General features: G+C 43.1%; 1 protein-coding gene across 4 annotated transcripts in view; it reads left to right on the top strand.

The window, feature by feature from the left end:
- The window catches only part of LOC137095282 (protein cramped-like), a 66,386-nt gene that overhangs the window by 41,886 nt on the left and 6,492 nt on the right, over positions 1–18,008 (top strand). For 2 of the 4 annotated variants that reach the window (XM_067461734.1, XM_067461732.1), the window contains exons 10-17: positions 850–2,118; positions 2,907–3,105; positions 4,284–4,465; positions 5,423–5,497; positions 7,197–7,278; positions 7,695–7,799; positions 10,978–11,159; positions 12,861–12,941. In XM_067461734.1, the coding sequence (XP_067317835.1) occupies positions 850–2,118; positions 2,907–3,105; positions 4,284–4,465; positions 5,423–5,497; positions 7,197–7,278; positions 7,695–7,799; positions 10,978–11,159; positions 12,861–12,941 (2,175 nt within the window). The remainder of the gene's footprint in view (positions 1–849; positions 2,119–2,906; positions 3,106–4,283; positions 4,466–5,422; positions 5,498–7,196; positions 7,279–7,694; positions 7,800–10,977; positions 11,160–12,860; positions 12,942–18,008) is intronic. The other 2 variants (XM_067461733.1, XM_067461735.1) reach the window with 2 other exon arrangements.

Here is an 18,008-nt window from a genome sequence, read left to right as displayed (position 1 = left end):
CATTTTATGTATTTATAAGATATACAAAAAAGTGTGTGACATTTGAAAAATTTCAAAACAAGAAACAATAAATTAAACAAGCAAATTTTAAATTAAGAAAAAAGACATAAATAAAACTGACGTAAGTTTCTCAATTGTTGCGTTTATATCCATCCGAAAGATTTTTACTGGAATGAAAAAAAAATGCTTAGGATTTGCATTCTTTTGAATTAAACACCATTTTCTAAATCCTGTAACAAATGGGTTTGATACATTTTGGTTGTTTAATCTGTGCATAATATTCTACTCCTAACCAAAAATGTGCTGCCACATATAGCTCATTTTTTATTGGAGGAGCGGGATTTGATCCCTTTTGGAAACGAACTCCACAATTGGGAAACCTTTGACATGACTGGCAATGTAATTAGTGTTATCGGGCTTTCATGGCCAAAATCACTGGGTTGATGTGAGTTTTCTTGGCTGTATGACCACGTTCCAGAAGCATTCCCTGCTGAAGTTTCACCCACATCTATGGCAGGCATCCTCAGAGGTTGTGAGGATGCCTGCCATAGATGTGAGCAAAAGGTCAGCAGGGAATGCTTCTGGAACGTGGTCATACAGCCAAGAAAACTCACAGCAACCTAATCATTAGAGTTCTTGAAGCTTGGCATTTCTTATGCACTTCTTTCCCCTTATTTTAGAACTAGCTATGTGGTGGCTAAAATGCTACTTAATTTTTTTATGAGTTTACCTTTACAAAGAATTTCTTTACATTAAGAGTTGATACATGTGTCTAGCAGGGGAGTACATTATAGATAGATTCCCTGTCCTATTTTAACGTTGTTGCATTCCTTAACCCCTTGCAATTAGCATAAAACACTTGCAGAAAGGCAGCTACAAGACTCCAATAGTTGTGAAGCAAGTGACAACTATTCGGAAGAGAAGGTGGTGCTCCATCTCTTTCCAGGCGAAAATTGCACACTTACACCCCTCCCTGGGGTTGCCAGGGTTGTACACTCCAAAGCTTTCTGCACGGTGCACTGGCAGGAATCTGGCAGATATAAGCAGAATGCAAAGGACTCTCATTTGCTGCCACCTGCTCAGATTCTAGGCATCCAGAGTGGTCAAGGGACAGCCAGAGGGCATGTGAAATACCCGCGGGGGACAGATGCTAAGGGTGGGACCCGAACGGAGAGCACTACAGAAGCAAGTAGAAACACTCAATCTGTATCGGACACTACTGTGAATGCCGAAGACTGCTCCCTGGAAGCTGGCCTTATGGAACGAGTGTCCCCAAGTATCAGTGTTACAAACAGTTTTGATAATAAGTTGTCTTCTGAACTTCAGGACCCAGGCCCAAGTCTTGTGAAATCAGTTGCCCCAGTCCATTGTGTTGAAGGTGGAGAGATGCCGGCCGTTGCTTTAGCAAGTAGTTTCCCCTCTGATGGCACAAACTGTGATTGTGGCACTCTGCCCCCCGACTTAGAAGAGCTGTCTCTCCTTGACCCCTTTCCCCGGTACATGAAATCTTGCCAGGACCTAATTGTCCCAGAGAAGTGTCTTTGCACAGACAGAGCGAATGGGAAAGCTGTTCCTTTGCCAAGGACCAGTCCTCCTGGAAAGCTACCTGGTATCTCGGAGGCTGGCAGCCTTAGTCCCACCCAACCAACAAGAGGCATGATGGCCTCACCTAGCAGTCTGTCCGTATCTGAAACTCAGGCCTCGAACTGCTGTGGACCACAAGCAGGGATGTGTGCTAAAGAGCTGCCTGATTCAGTAACGGAGGAGTTGCAGGAGAAGCTCGGCTCCTCTCTCCTGCTGCCGCCATCATCTCAGGGACACCTGGTCACCAAGACTCTCAAGGATGACCCTAGCCGCCTCGCACAGCAGGTCAGAGAAGAGGGCTGGAGCTTACGGACCTCTGAGAGCCTTACTTTGGCTGAAGTCTACCTCATGATGGGCAAGCCAAACAAGTTGCAGCTGGAGTACGACTGGCTGGTTGCTCTTGGGCCAGAATCCCAGGAGTCCAGGGAACAGGTGCCCATTTCCAAATCTGTCCAGCCTCCGGCCACTTGTCACAAACAAAAGCTCCTCAGTTGCCTCATAAAACTCATTTCCACTGAAGTTAATCCCAAACCGGTAAGTATAACTGGAGCTTGTACTCAGGATCTCTGCTTTCCTGTCATGGCTGCCCCCAAGACATTTTATTATCAGGAGTGAAGGGCCAAAACGAGCTCCCCCATCTTTAGTATTTGTACAAAAGCTGTCAACTGAACCTGCTTGAAGAGTAGTGGTAGGGTAATGTCCTCCATGGGTCTTGTTGCCTGAAGTTCTAGCCTTATCCTAATACTTTTGCTTCTAGGGAACATAATAGGAATACAAATATTAATGTTTGTATATATTTATGGTTTTATGTCCTGGCATTGAATCTTTGTCATATATATGTTGTGCTCCTTTCTGAGTCGCCTGCAGGGTGAAAAGGGTGGAATATAAATGTTTTAAATAAATAAATAAATGCAGGAAAACTTTCACATTTGCATAATAATATCTCCAGTATGTGGCACACACATATGAATATTTTTTTAATCTTGGAATTGCCTAAACATAAAATACACAAAAGAGAAAATGAGAACAACTTTGGTGAAAAGAAATATTCTTAAAACTAGAGGGGGGAGGGGGAAGCATGGACATAGTTTAGGGCCTCACAGGAAAATCAAGGACAGAGTTGGGGTTTATGACAGGCATGGGCAAACTTCAGCTCTCGAGGTGTTTTGGACTTCATCTCCCACAATTCCTAACAGCATTGGCTGTTGCATTGTGAGAGTTGAAGTCCAAAATACCTGGAGGGAGGACCGAAATTTTCCCCACCTGATCTAAACTGTGCTGTTTTTGAGTCTGCAGAAACTAAGAAACCCTTTCCTCTGCAGATTGCTGACATGAACTCTGTGGCCACCTCCCCCATCAAACCCACTCAGGAAGAGCACACTCTGACCCCTCCAGGGAAGGTGATTGCTGTCAGCATGAGGAGCCCCAGCTGCGCTCGCAACCAGCCTGCCCTTCACAAGAAGACCCTTTCCCCCAGCGCTCCGTCCAGCTCCTCAGGTGGGACAACACTGCGATCGATAGGTATTTGCATGATTTGCTTTATACTTCCTCTCCTTCCTTGTCAGACCTCAGGGTGTCTCAGAGTATAGTGCGGAAGTGCACTTCACATTCTGTAAAAAGAACATTGTCTACATTTGTCTGTCTTCGTCTCACAGCAGTAGTTTCGACATTTCTGCCTCCAGTCAAGCTGGCCTCATCTTTCTCTGTGTGGCAAAGGGCTCAGGGAATTGAGAAACATTGTAGGCTTCACACAAGTGATGGTTATTTCACACAGAGCTTGTTAAGGTTCATTTGCCAAACACAAACATGAGCATAACATAGCTCTGTGTGTAGATGTATGTATAACATGGGAATTAAAAACCTAAAGAGTAAAAATGACTGATTTTGTATTCCAGTGTATGTATATGAACTGAGCGATATTATGAGCATGATCTTCAATATTTATGTGCATTTATAAGGGTTTTTTCTTCCACTGTAATGAATCGGGCAGAAGTGAGAAGTGTAGGCCAATTTAAAATTGGCATCCTGAATTAGCCTTGTCAGAACATACTTTTTGTTGCTCATCATCTCATTTTAGTCCAGTGATATTTTTTTTCAGAAGAGTTGTGATCAGGATGGTTGATTAAGGATCAATGTGTATTATCTCTTCTATGAAAAACATGTGGATTTCTGAACAAGGTCAGTGGAACTGGGTTGTTGTAGGTTTTTTGGGCTATATGCCCATGGTCTAGAAGCATTCTCTCCTGATGTTTCACCTGCATCTATGGCAGGCGTCCTCAGAGGTTGTGAAGTCTGTTGGAAACTAGGAGAATTGGGTTTATATATCTGTGGAAAGTCCAGGGTGGGAGAAAGAACTCTTGTCTGTTGGAGTTAGGTGTAAATGTTTCAATTGGCCACCTTGATTATCACCTTGATTATCATTTAAAAACTGGTTGACAGTTTTTAGGTGTGATTTGTTACTGCCTGGGTGGATCCTTTGTTGAGAGGTGATTAGCTGTTCCTGATTGTTTCTTGTCTGGAGTTTCTCTGTGTTTGAGTTTTGTTCTTTATTTACTGTTATAATTTTAGAGATTTTTAATACTCAGCGGAAGTCAGTTCTAACTGCAATTCTAACTCCATGAGTGTTCATGGCTTTATGGGAAGTCTTGCTTGTTGTTTGCTTTTCTTGTCCTTTATTTTGTTTTTGGGAACCCTGCTAGGTTTGAGAAATTCCTCCAGGCCATTCTTGTTGGCTGATCCTTCAAATTCGGAAAGTGCCGATGCAGATCGGAGCCTCTTTGCTGTTCCAACCACTCTCCCACCCAACAGCCGGCATGGGAAGCTTTTCTTACAAAGCAAAGAAGCTGAGCTCTCTTTCCGACAGCGCTTGGACACAATCAGTGTAAGTTTGTTGTGGTGGGAATTGAGCTGTCACGGGTTCAGTGGCTCCCAGTTAACTGATCAAAATCCAGCTACCCTCTAAAATTGGAAAATTAACTAAATGTTTATTCAATGCCAGACTAGGATTTTCCCAAGGGTCTTATTATGTTTAACATCATGGGAGTTAGACCAAACAGTGTTTTGTAAATGCAGCCTAAGGATATGAAAAAAATCAGTCCTTATTTTGTTCTGGTCCTGCAAATCCCACCTGCATTTGCATTCCATCCCTTGTCTTTAAAAGAAAATTGGAAAAAATAACGTGAAACACAATCTATAAAACAAAGTCTCTCAAGTTCTGAGACTTTATTTTGTCCCTTACATGCCTTTGCCTGATATATGCATTTTTCTTACTGATGATTTCATGTAAGTGTATATTTAGCTGTTCACCTCTCTAAAATGTGGTCAGAGTTATGTACATTCTTTTGTTTTTCTGAAATGTCCTGTAAGTCTCACAGATGTGCAGATGTCCAGGGCAAGGTGGCCTTGGTTTTGCAGTGAGTCTCCAGAAGTGCAAAGTTGGACCCTTAACTTTGATCATGTTGACTCCAATTAAATTATTTTCCTTCCAGTCAGGGTTCCACCCAGTAGGCGAAATTGCCTGTTCTGCAATGCTTTATTACTTCACCGTTTTACCATCAGTGGAAGAAAGCATGCTTGCCATCCTTCCACTTAATCTAAAGACCAACCAAATAGCCTTGAGTAAACTTATCCTGGTTTGTTTGCAAGTAGCCTGTTTGTTCCTCATCTCTGCTGCCAGAGTGATAGAAGATACAAGACAATACTCACAGAAAGGAGAAACTCATGAGTGTAACATCCCTCTGCTACCATAAAGTTACTGGCAGGCTGCTTTCTGGTGATTGGCAAAGTAATGCCAGATAACAGAATACATGTCCAAGCTGCCTTTTTATTTGTTTCTCAGATGCAGTCTGATTTCTTCTTGCCAAAACCAAGGAAATTACGTAGCAGACATCTACGGAAGCCACTGGTAGTACAGGTCAGAGAAAATCCATATTTTTGGGTGGGTACTATTTTGTTCCAATGTTTTCCACCTCCCAGTGGGTGCATTTGCTTTCTTTGGTTTGTCTGCTTTGCACAGCGCATCCTTTCTTAGGGACTGACCGCCTTCATTTTGGGGCAGAGAGGGACTCCTCTTCATGCTGGTCCTGCAGTACTTGTGCGATCCTTAAGCATTTCACAGCCTACATTATTGTTAAAATATGCTCCCCCCCCCCCCCCCAAATCTATTTTCCCTAGAAGGCATTTTGGGCCAAAACCAGCCCTGGAGGCTGCAGGAGGAATGCTCATTGCTGTCTTAAGTGCTCTGTACATCTATTTCACTGCCATAAAGGCAGCTAAGGCCATCATCTACTACAAGTTTAGGAAAGAAACCTGCAAGGCATTGAGCCACATGCCTTGATGCCATTTCAAAGTATTTCTGCATTCAGTGCCATGATGATCAGACTTTCTCCAGATAGTCACTGTTTGGGATGTTGGCAATAGAACCTCCCAAGCCTTTCACTATTTATTTGTTAATGTATGTATTTGCTAACCTGTAATCTATGTATATGTTGATTGCCAGTTTGACTTATCTCTTTGGTGTGGGAGGAGTTATAGACATGTGATTATATTGAGAATGTTCAGACTCAGGACTCCATTTTGAATTCAATCTGCTTACCACCTCATTGGAGGTAGATGTGTTTGCATCACACCTCAGTGGAAGTGAATGCAACTTCCTTTAGCACAGAAGTATGACTTACGGACTCCAGTGAGTACAACTATACTTAAAGACTATGGCCTATTGATAGAATGATACCCGTTGTACTCGACACAGAGAGAAATATACATTCTATTTATAACTTAACTTCAATAAAAAATGTGCCTGTATGGTGAATTAATACAAGTTTTTGTGAGTAAACGGGATTTTTTTTTCAAAGAATACTTTTTTAAAAAAAATTCTCTGAGTGCATATTTTAACTGAGAGGTTTCAAGTGAGTGTATATCTTTTGGGCAATTGCAAATTTCATCTTCTAAGAAACTACCATCCTCTGCTAACTCGATATATTTTTGTAGTGGCATGTCTTTATCCTTGGCAGTTTAAAGACATGGTTCTTCAGTTTAACAGCTGAGTTACCTGTGTGCCATTACATGAATACTTATAAATCTCACTTGTTCAAAAGGTTGACTTCTAACAAGGCCATGCTTTTCTTGACTAGTGGTTTTCAAAAGGTGGTTTCCACATGTTCATGGAGATTCACATTTGCCAAACAGATGTGACATTATTTTTTACCTTTTCAATAAGTTTATGGTGCAGTTATTGCCAATAAGTTATGAAATTTCCAATATGAGAAGGCATGGAGGAGAAAGAACAGGTGGTTTCATCCCATTTTGGATATGGACTCATCCAACATGTAAATGCATTACACTATTTAACACTATTTTTGGTCCTGGGTTATAAATGTCACTTCCTAATTGATTCTATCATAAAAACATGGAAGAAGTTTATTAAATAGCAAACACTTTGTTCGTGCAGGAGGAACATACTGCAGCACATTCAGCAAATGAAAAAAATCACTGTGATGCTGTGAATGGGATGAAAATATGAGTGACTCAGAGGTATTCTGACTGCATTGTACAAAGAGTTTATTGTTTACTTCAGCAGTCCTTTCAAATGTTATATTGGTTTCCTTTCTTAGAGAACACTGCTTCCAAGGCCATCAGGAAATCCCTCGCAGCATGTCTGTTCCTTCTCCATCTTATCCAACTCTTCTGTCACAGGTAGGACTCAAACATGTACATATTCTAAACAGGGTGTTTAGTTTGTTATAGTTTAAAAACCCAAATGAAATCAGCAAGTTTCTTTCAAATATGGCTAAACCTAATTCCAACCTTTGGTTTCATATCATACAGTTTTTTGTTTTTTTTGTGGTAATCAGTATGTTGCCTTAATAAAAAAGACCCTTGGGGACAGAAGTGGGAGCCAACAGAGCACTTTGAACCATTTCTTTTTAAAAATATATATATATCTTTATTAATTTTTCAAAAATACATTAGAAAGACAGGGGACGAAGGGGAGGGGGGTCAGAAGGGATGATTACAACGGAAACCACGTCTTTCAAATATGCACACATACATACACACACACACACACACTTTGAACCATTTCTGATGATGTTTTAATTCTCCATCTTTAGGTAGAGGATCTTTTCGGCCAATCCAGTCTTCTCTTTCAAAGGTTGCCGTGTCCCGTCCCATTGTTCCCAAGATTTTCCCAGCTCAAGCCTCCAACCATCTGTCCAGTAGGTTTCAAAAGAACTTGCCTAGTGGGATATTATATTAGCAATGAATGAAGAAGAAAGAAGGGACTTTTAAACTCTTTTTCTCATACTTTTCACTGTTTACAATGGATAATGGCATTTAAAACAGCAGTCCCTGAGTTACAAACTCTTGACTTACAAATGACTCATAGTTAAGAATGGGGATGAGACAACAGGAAGTGAACAAAATCTGCCTCTCGGAAGGAAGGGAAATCCACACTTGAAAGAGTTATTATCATGGGGAAAAGGGATCTCCAATGAAGCTTTATTCCTAATTATTATTTCTACAACAAGCCACATTTTTACAAAATCCAATGGTTGCAGGGACAGAAAGTGAGGTGAAATCTTCTAAACAGGGGCCCTGACAGCAAAACAAACACCACAGGCTTGTTAACACTTCCCTATGCCACCCAAAGCCTGCCTCTCTCTCTCCCTCTCCCTCCCTCTCTCTATATTATACATATACACACATACATACATGCATATGGTTTGAGTTATACTTCAAAAAGAGTTCCTTGGTGGTGCAACGGGTTAAACTGCTGAGTTGCTGAACTTGCTGATCGAAAGATTGGTGGTTTGAATCCAGGGAGCCCCATCTTCTGCCAACCTAGCAATTTGAAAACATTCAAATGTGAGTAGATCAATAGGTACCACTTTGGTGGGAAGATAACAGCGCTCCATACAGTCATGCCAGCCACATGACCCAGGAGGCGTATACAGACAATCCCCGCTCTTTGGCTTAGAAATGAAGTTGAGCACCACCTCCAAGTCAGACATGACTAAACTTAATGTCAGATGAAACCTTTACCTTTACTTATACTTCAAAAAGTCCTTGTTCCAGCTTACATAGAAATTCAACTTATGAACAAATCTACAGAAGCTGTCTTGTTCGTAACTTGGGCTGCCTGTACTTCTCATATGAGAAGGCATCATATGAGTCTGTAAAATTTAAAATCCTCAGTAGAGGTCTTAACACATTACAAGGTTAGGTCAGTGTATGAGTGTGTGCATGTATGTATGTGTATATATATATATGCCTGTGTGTGGGTATATATATATACTAGCTGTGCCCTGCCACGCGTTGCTATGGCCTATAGTAAAACTTATCAAAGTTGAGGTAGATATCTGGACTATTATGAAAGAGAGGTACCTACCTATTCCTTCCCCCTTTTCCTCCCCCTTTCTCTCCTTTCTTCCTTCTCTACCTCTTTCTTTCTTTCTTCTTTCACTACTTGGTTTCATCCTTCTCTCTTTCCTTCATTCCCTCCCCCTTTCTTCCTTTGCCTTTCTTCCCTCCCTGTTTGCTTCCTTCTTTCACTTTTTATTTCCTTTTATTTCACCACCATCATAACAATAACAATAATGCAATGCATTGCCTCTGGGACCTGGGACCTCTCCCATTCCCCCAGGGTCTAATAGGAATAATAATAGCATAATAATAATAATAATAATAATAATAATAATAATAATAATAGAAATAACAACCTTTACCCGCCACGCCTTGCTGTGGCCAACCTTCCCTCTTTCTCTCCTTTCCCTCCTTCCTTCCTTCTCTCCCATCTTTCCTTCTCCTCTTCCTTCTCTCTTTCCTTCCTTCCCCCTTTTTCTTTCTCTTCTGGTCTCTTTTCTTCCTTCTCTCTTTCCTTCTTTCCTTCCCTCCCTCTTTCTCTACATCTTCCCCCTTCCTTCACTCCCTCTTTCCTTCCTTCATTCCCTTTTTTCTTTCCTTCTCTCCTTCCTTCCTTCCCCCTTTTTCTTTCCCTCCCTCTGTCTCTCATTTCTTCCTTCTGTACCTCTTTCCTTCCTTCCCCCTTTTTCTTTCTCTTCTGTAGCTGGGCGCCAATGCACATGCTCAGTTGTTTTGCCGTTTTGTGAGTGTGTTGTTGTGTTGTTTTTCATTTTGAGTAGATATGTTTGTACCTTGTGGGTTGTGTTATGGGCATGGGAATTTTGGTTAAGTTCGTTGGGTTTTTTTTAGTTTTGTTGTTTTGCCGTTTTGTGAGTGTGTTGTTGTGTTGTTTTTCATTTTGAGTAGATATGTTTGTACCTTGGGGGTTGTGTTATGGGCATGGGAATTTTGGTTAAGTTTCGTTGGGGTTTTTTTGAGTTTTGTTGTTTGGCCATTTTGTGAGTGTGTTGTTGTGTTGTTTTTCATTTTGAGTAGATATGTTTGTACCTTGTGGGTTGTGTTATGGGCATGGGAATTTTGGTTAAGTTTCGTTTGGGTTTTTTGGAGTTTTGTTGATTTGCCGTTTTGTGAGTGTGTTGTTGTGTTGTTTTTCATTTTGAGTAGATATGTTTGTACCTTGTGGGTTGTGTTATGGGCATGGGAATTTTGGTTAAGTTTCGTTGGGGGTTTTTAGAGATTTACTGTCCCGTTGAACCAACCTAACTGATAGATAGATAGATACTAAGCTATGTGTAGACACACACACACACACACACACATATATATCTTAATTTTTAAGAAGTACAAACTCAATAATCATCATCATCATCATCATCATCATCATCCAGAAGGCACTCGGGGCGGCTCACAACATAAATAATACAATAAAATACATTGCAATAAACAGTGTGGGATAAACAGTTAATAGCACAACCAATCAATATAAAACAACAAATACAATGCAAACAAGAAAACAGAATTAACAGTAAAAATTATAAAACATTAGATTGTACATACACACACATGTAGAAGCAGCTGTTGAATCTCCTATGCCAGGAAGCTAGATTGACTCTCATTTTTTTAAAATTCTAGCATATAACTAAAATGTTTGAAATTGCTTTGTTTAAATGTTTTGAAATGACATAGTATTGTTTTAAAACTATTTTGAAGAGTATAGAATATTTTAATGTGTTTTCAAGATGTTTTATCTTTGTACTACTTTAATTATTTTTAATTTTATTAGTCAGCTTGGGAGCCCTAGTGGGCTGGGAGGCAATACAGAAATACCATTGACCTTCCGTGTTTATGGATTCTTCTTCTTCATCACACAAATTAGATATTATTCAAGGTAGTCGAAAGCTAACATCTTGCTATACAGGAATAATAAGCTTTTCTGTAGAATTAGGTATAGCTTAGTAGGACCTACACTTCGGCTTTCTGAATGGATAAAGGAAAACCTTTCTCTTATACTTTTCCATTCTCTTTTAAAAGGTGCTATTGATTTAGCAGCCAAAAGTGCTGGAATTATCCCTGGCAGTCCTTTACCTGTCCTTGGTGCTGAAGGCTTGCCAGGCGTTTCTCTGCTGTCTCCAAGTTCAGTGACTGCAATGGTCGCAGGACAAGATTCAGCAACGGCACGTCATCAAAATGGAAGTCCTATCACGAACACAGCGGTCAGTTGTCTTAAGGTTCAATTCTATTTGAAAAATAACTTAATAGCTATAACCAGATAATGATTGAGGATGGTTTGGGCCATAATTGTTACATTGGAATGGTTGAGTTTGGATTTGAAATGTGCAAATAACCATGCTGAATGTTAAACCTGTGTCTTGTGTTTTGGTATCAGTCCTGTGTAATTAATATGCATTTTACAGAAATATGTTTTAATATGTATCTCTTATAGAACTATTTTTAATACTAAACTACCCAAATTGCTAACATCCACTGGATAATAGACGAAGGCAGGGAGTTTCAGAAAAACACCTATTTCTGTTTCATTAACTATCCTAAAGCCTTTGACTGTGTGGATCATAATAAATTGTGGCAAGTTCTTGGTGGTATGGGCATCCCAAGCCACTTTGTCTCTCTCCTGAGGAATCTGTACAAGGACCAAGTAGCAACAGTCAGAACTGACCATGGAACAACAGACTGGTTCAAGATTGGGAAAGGAGTACAGCAGGGTTGTATACTCTCATCCAACTTGTATGCAGAACACATCATGGGCTTGATGGATCCAAGGCTAGAGTTAAAACTGCTGGAAGAAACATTAACACCCTTAGATATGCAGATGATGCCACTTTGATGGCTGAAAGTGAGGAGGAGCCGAGGAACCTAATAAGCAAAGTGAAAGAAGAAAGTGCAAAATTGGGTTGCAGTTAAACATTTAAAAAAACCAAGATTCTGGCAACCAGACTGATTGATTAATGGCAAACAGAGGGAGAAAATGTGGAGACTGTGACAGACTTTGTATTTCTATGCTCAAAGCTTACTGCAGATGCAAACTGCAGCCAGAAAATCAGAATGCGTTTCCTTCTTGGGTAGAGAGAAATGACCAATCTCGATAAAACAGTGAAGAGTTAAGACATCACTCTTCACTGTTTTATCACACTGGCAAAGAGGTCCACATAGTTAAAGCAATGGTATTCCCCGTAGTATTCTATGGATGCGAGAGCTGGATCATAAGGAATGCTGAGTGAAGGAAGAGATGCATTTGAACTGAGGTGTTGGAGCAAAATTCTGAGAGTGCCTTGGACCGCGAGAAGATCCAACCAGTCCATACTCCAGGAAATAATGCTTGACTGCTCATTGGAGGGTAGGATATTAGATGAAGTACTTTGGCCAGATAATGAGAAGACAGGAAAGCTTGGAGAAGATAATGATGCTGAGGAAAATGGAAAAAAGAAGAGGGGCTGATAAAGAGCTAAACGGATGGATGTCATCCTTGAAGTGGCTGGCTTGACCTTGAAGGAGCTGGGGGTAGCAATGGCCGACAGGGAGCTCTGGCGTGGGATGATCCATGAGGTCACGAAGAGTCAGAAGAGACTGAATGAATAAACAACAGCAACAACACCTTTTAATATGTGTATTTATAGTATTTTTGCAATGTTTTTGGGTTTTGACTGTGCTGTAACCCACCTCAAGCCACAAGGAGAGGCAAGTAAGAATTATTATTATTATTATTATTATTATTTCATCCAGTGTTTTAACACAGTGCCTGATTTTAAAAAAATTACACAGTTGGTGGAGCAGAGGCAACATATATAGCTCTCCTCTTTGATAACAGTGAAGCAAACATGTTTCAGCACTTTCTTTTGAAGCTTTCACTCTCTTTCCTTTGATAATCTGACTCTATTATCTCGGATCTGCTTTTCCAGGGTTCAAGTAGTGAATGTCAGGTGCCATTCCTTGGCCTAGCCCCACAACCTGAGCAGGAGGCAATCACCAATGGCTTTCAGGTAAAGGATAGGCTTTCCAAGTAAGGGTTACTTAATTCTAATGGTTGACTTTCTAGATAGAGGCATTCCCTTCTTATTCGACAATTAGGGAAAAGCTTAAACCCACACAGCACAGCACAGAATGGTTGATTCAGAGCACTCTTCATGTAATTCTCCCTCCTCATTGCTATCATCAGGGTCTTGTTAAAAGGAACTTATCCAAGTTGGGGTTAGAAGACACATGCTTAGTGCAAGGATAGGTTGATTGGCTCAAGTGACAGTTTGGGTTGAGAGTATATTGCATTCTATTTTAATTTCCACCGTGAAGTTTATACCATTATTCAGAGTGCCTAAAAGGAAAGTAAGAGAGACGTGGGTTAAGCCTCACCTTACAAAATCTTGATAATTGCCCTAAGCTTATGAGAATAGATAATGAGTCAAAGTAAATGACTAACGAGGTGAATTAAGTTAAACAAGAAAAGGATGTTCAAGGGCCAGGCTTTAGCATAGCGGGTTAATCACCAGGCTGCAATAAATCTTTTGTGGATGCCACAATCTATGTTGAATTGGTTGAGATTCTATGAGATATTTATTTATTATTTATTTATTTGCTTCACTTTTATACCGCATTTTTCAGCCCTTGACAGGCGACTCAATGCGGTTTACAGTGCAATTAAAACACGGCAATACAACAACAGGGACGACGACGTCGCTCCACAACAATTAACATCAGACAAGACAAATCAACAAATAACATATATAACGCCTCCGTTAAAGTCAGATCCATTCTCATAGTCATTGTGCCGTTCCTATGTTCAATTACCGTCTTCCTTAATTAGTTGCATTGCTTAGCCAAACGCTTGTTCGTAAAGCCAGGTCTTGACCATTCTCCGAAATGTCAGCAACGAAGGTGCCTGTCTGATGTCTGTTGGCAAGGCATTCCATAGCCGAGGGGCCACCACTGAGAAGGCCCTGTCTCTCGTCCCCGCCAAGCGTACCTGTGACGCAGGCGGGATCGAGAGCAGGGCCTCCCCAGATGATCTTAATGTTCTAGTCGGTTCATAGGTGGAAATGCGTTCGGAGAGGTAAGCGGGGCCAGAACCGTTTAGGGCTTTATAGGCCAAAGCCAGCACCTTGAATTGAGCCCAGTAGCGGATTGGCAGCCAGTGGAGCTGGCTCAGCAGAGGAGTGGTGTGCTCCCTGAGTGCCGCTCCTGTTAGCAACCTGGCTGCCGAGCGCTGGACCATCTGAAGCTTCCGGGCAGTCTTCAAGGGCAACCCCACATAGAGCGCGTTGCAGTAATCAATCCGGGATGTAACCAGAGCGTGGACCACCGTGGCCAAGTCCGACTTCCCAAGGTACGGGCGCAGCTGGCGCACAAGTTTGAGTTGTGCAAATGCTCCCCTGGACACCGCCGAGACCTGGGGTTCCAAGCTTAGCGAGGAGTCCAGGATCACACCCAAGCTGCGAACCTGTGTCTTCAGGGGGAGTGTAACCCCGTCCAACACAGGCTGTAACCCTATACCCTGTTCGGCCTTCCGACTGACCAGGAGTGCCTCTGTCTTATCTGGATTCAATTTCAATTTGTTCGCCCTCATCCAGTCCGATACAGCGGCCAAGCAACGGTTCAGGACCTGAACAGCCTCCTTAGTAGTAGGTGGGAAAGAGTGACAGAGTTGGACGTCATCTGCGTACAGATAACACCATACCCCGAAACTCCGGATGATCTCTCCCAACGGCTTCATGTAGATGTTAAATAACATGGGGGACAATATTGAGCCCTGCGGAACCCCACAAGTCAATGGTTGTGAGGTAGAGCAGTTGTCCCCCAGCAACACCTTCTGAGTACGATCCTCTAGGAAGGACCTGAGCCACTGCAGAGCAGTGCCACCAAGGCCCATTCCCGCGAGGCGTCTCAGGATACCGTGGTCGACGGTATCGAAGGCCGCTGAGAGGTCCAGCAGAACTAACAGGGACACACTCCCCCTGTCTAGCTCCCTGCGCAGATCATCCACTAAGGCGACCAAGGCTGTCTCGGTACCATGTCCCGGCCTGAAACCAGACTGTTCCGGATCTAGATAATCAGTGTCTACCAAGAATGCCTGGAGTTGTGAGGCCACCACACGTTCCAGGACTTTGCCCAAAAAGGGAAGATTGGAAACAGGCCGAAAGTTGACGAATTGAGTGGAATCCAGTGATGGTTTCTTCAACAGCGGTTTTATCACAGCTTGTTTTAAGCTGGCTGGAATTTTGCCTTCCCGGAGGGAGGCATTAACCACCACCTCCACCCACTCGGCCAATCCCCCTCTGGCCTCCTTTAGAAGCCAGGATGGGCAGGGGTCTAGGATGCATGTGGTAGCTCTCATTCCTCCAAGCATCTTGTCCACATCCTCAGGTTTCACCAATTGAAATGAATCCAACGAAATCGGATAAGCAGATGCTCATGTTACATCCTCTGAGACTGCCGTTAACATGGTGTCCAGGTCAGAACGGATCAAAGCGACTTTGTCCGCAAAGAACCGAGCAAATGCTTCGCAGCGGGCCGTCGAGTTGTCAGGGTTCCCATCCGACATGGTGGGATTTAATAGACCTCTGACAACTCGGAACAGCTCAGCCGGACGGTTCTTTGCGGACGCAATATTGGCCGCAAAGAAAGATTTCTTTGCCGCCTTTATTGCCACGGCATATGCCCTGAGAAGAGCAACATACCGTGTTCGATTTGACTCGCTCAGGTCCGAATGCCACACACGCTCTAGTCTCCTCTTCCTTCGCTTCATTGCTGCCAGCTCCTCGGTGAACCAAGGGGCTGGTTTAGCTCGGCTACTTGAGAGGGGACATTCCAGAGCAATCATGTCTATTGCCCTAGTCATCTCCCTATTCCAGAGAGACACCAGGGCATCAACAGGATCACCAACCGAGGAAGCGGGAAAATCCCCTAGAGCCGTCAGGAATCCATTCGGATCCATAAGCCTCCTGGGGCGGACCAACTTAATGGGTCCCCCACCTCTGCAGAGGTTAGGAGGTGCAGTAAGTCTAAAGCTGACCAGATAGTGGTCGGTCCATGGCAACGGAGAGATGGATAACTCCTCAACACCGCCACTCTGCTCCCATCCCTGACAGAAAACCAAGTCCAATGTGTGTCCAGCACTGTGAGTGGGGCCAGATATCTGTTGGGACAGCCCCATGGTTGCCATGGAAGACATGAAGTCCTGAGCCGCTCCTACTAGGGTAGTCTCGGCGTGTACATTGAAGTCCCCCAGCACAAGAAGCCGTTGGGACTCCAATGCCAGGCTCGAGACCACCCCTGCTAGCTCAGGTAGGGAGACCGTAGTGCAGCGAGGTGGGCGGTACACTAACAGAATCCCTATTCTGTCCCGGTCACCCACCTTCAGGTAGACACATTCAAAATTAGTTGACTGCGGGATGGGGCCTCTGGTCAGAGGGATAGAATTCTTATAGACAACCGCAACTCCGCCTCCCCGCCCTCCAGGTCTCGATTGGTACTGTACGGAGAAGCCTGGTGGACAAAGCTGGGTCAAATTTACTCCTCCGGCTTCGTCCAACCAGGTCTCCGTAATGCACGCCAGATCTGCCCGCTCCTCCAGAATTATATCTTGGATGAAAGATGTTTTTCCGTTGACAGATCTGGCGTTCAGCAGCACCATCTTCAACCCAGAGGGACCACCATCCTTGATACACCCACTTACCATGTCAGGAGACCGATTACAAGTTCTTAAATTTCTTTTTCTATCCCTAGGCCGAATTTGAGTTATTTTGAATTTTCCGTTATCTCTAGGCCGAATTGGCGGTCTCCCTTTCCCGCATCTCCGCCTCCCCGTTATGGTTTCTATGGGGACCCCTCGTCCATTGGAATACCTCTCCTCGTCCATATTGCACTTCAATTTTGTGGCTTCATCCCATAGTTCTTTCCAAGTTATTTGTTTTAATGACTTCTCTTTGTGCCATACAACCTCCTTCCAGTCCTTTCCTAACCTTGCAATGCTATTTCTAGGATCTAGCCCCTCACTCCATCTCTATTCCCTTCCCAGTTTATCAACAATGTTGTTAACAAATACCAAAGGATGAGAGCCGACATGGATAACAGTGCTGGGGCAACGTTGACACAAATCACTAGCTTCAAGTATCAGCAGGTGTTAAAGTGCAAGATGCAATAAAGTGCTTTAATCTAACCCGTTGGTAACAGTTAAAGTGCTGTAATGGAGGCTTAATGGCATTAAAGTGCAAGGGTTAAAGTGCACTTAGCATTGAGGTATCCAAGAACTAAAGTGCAGATTATGCCTAGTAGCTTAAAGTGCTGGCAGACGGAGAAATTGACAGCGTTGGTCAGGATGGTCGTAATAATAATAATAATGTATCAACAGTGCAACAAGATGTATTTATATAGTCAATCCTCGATTATGGTTAAAACTGATTCCCATTTAACCCCCCTTCCCCCCAATGCATCAACATAGGGCAGAGTCAAGGGTAAAGATCTTATGAGAATCCATAAGACGATAGAACTTTACAAGGAATGGTGGATAAGGGCTCTAATGGCTACTCGAATCTGATGCTAGTTGATAATGTGATGTTGAGTTGGTAACGTTTCTTCCGGAATGGAGGCGATAGATGAAGGATGACAACAAAAGATGGTATCTCAAAGAAGGCGGCTGATGGTAACTCTGTAACAGCAGCTATGACTCCAGCCAACCAAGCAATGAACTTCCCGCCTCAAGGTGGTGGTATCCTTTAATAATGACCAGAATGGAGGTCACAGGGGGAACTGCTGCACTCCAGATGTCTGCTCTGTTGGTTAGGTTCAGTCTAATTTCGATGGGGGGAGTCCAACCAGGCCACTCCTGGAATTCCGCGAGATGGAGTAGGGCGGCGGCCCCTTAATGGCGCGGAGATGTCGTCATCCAGGACGCGCCGAGGTGTCCAACCAAGGTGGAGCACAGAGACAACGCCACCCAGAGGCGTGGAGGAGTCACAGCGCCGCAGACAAGGGAATCTGGTCAAGCCACCCCCCAAGCCAAAAGCGGGACGCCGGGGTGTACAGGGACGCCGAGGTGTGGGGACAGCCCCCCGATA

This window comes from Anolis sagrei, chromosome Y (assembly GCF_037176765.1).
Source record: "Anolis sagrei isolate rAnoSag1 chromosome Y, rAnoSag1.mat, whole genome shotgun sequence".
Classification (NCBI taxonomy): Eukaryota; Metazoa; Chordata; class Lepidosauria; order Squamata; family Dactyloidae; genus Anolis; species Anolis sagrei.
The sequence above is the reverse complement of the archived record's forward strand: the minus strand, read 5'-3'. Positions and strand labels throughout refer to the sequence as shown.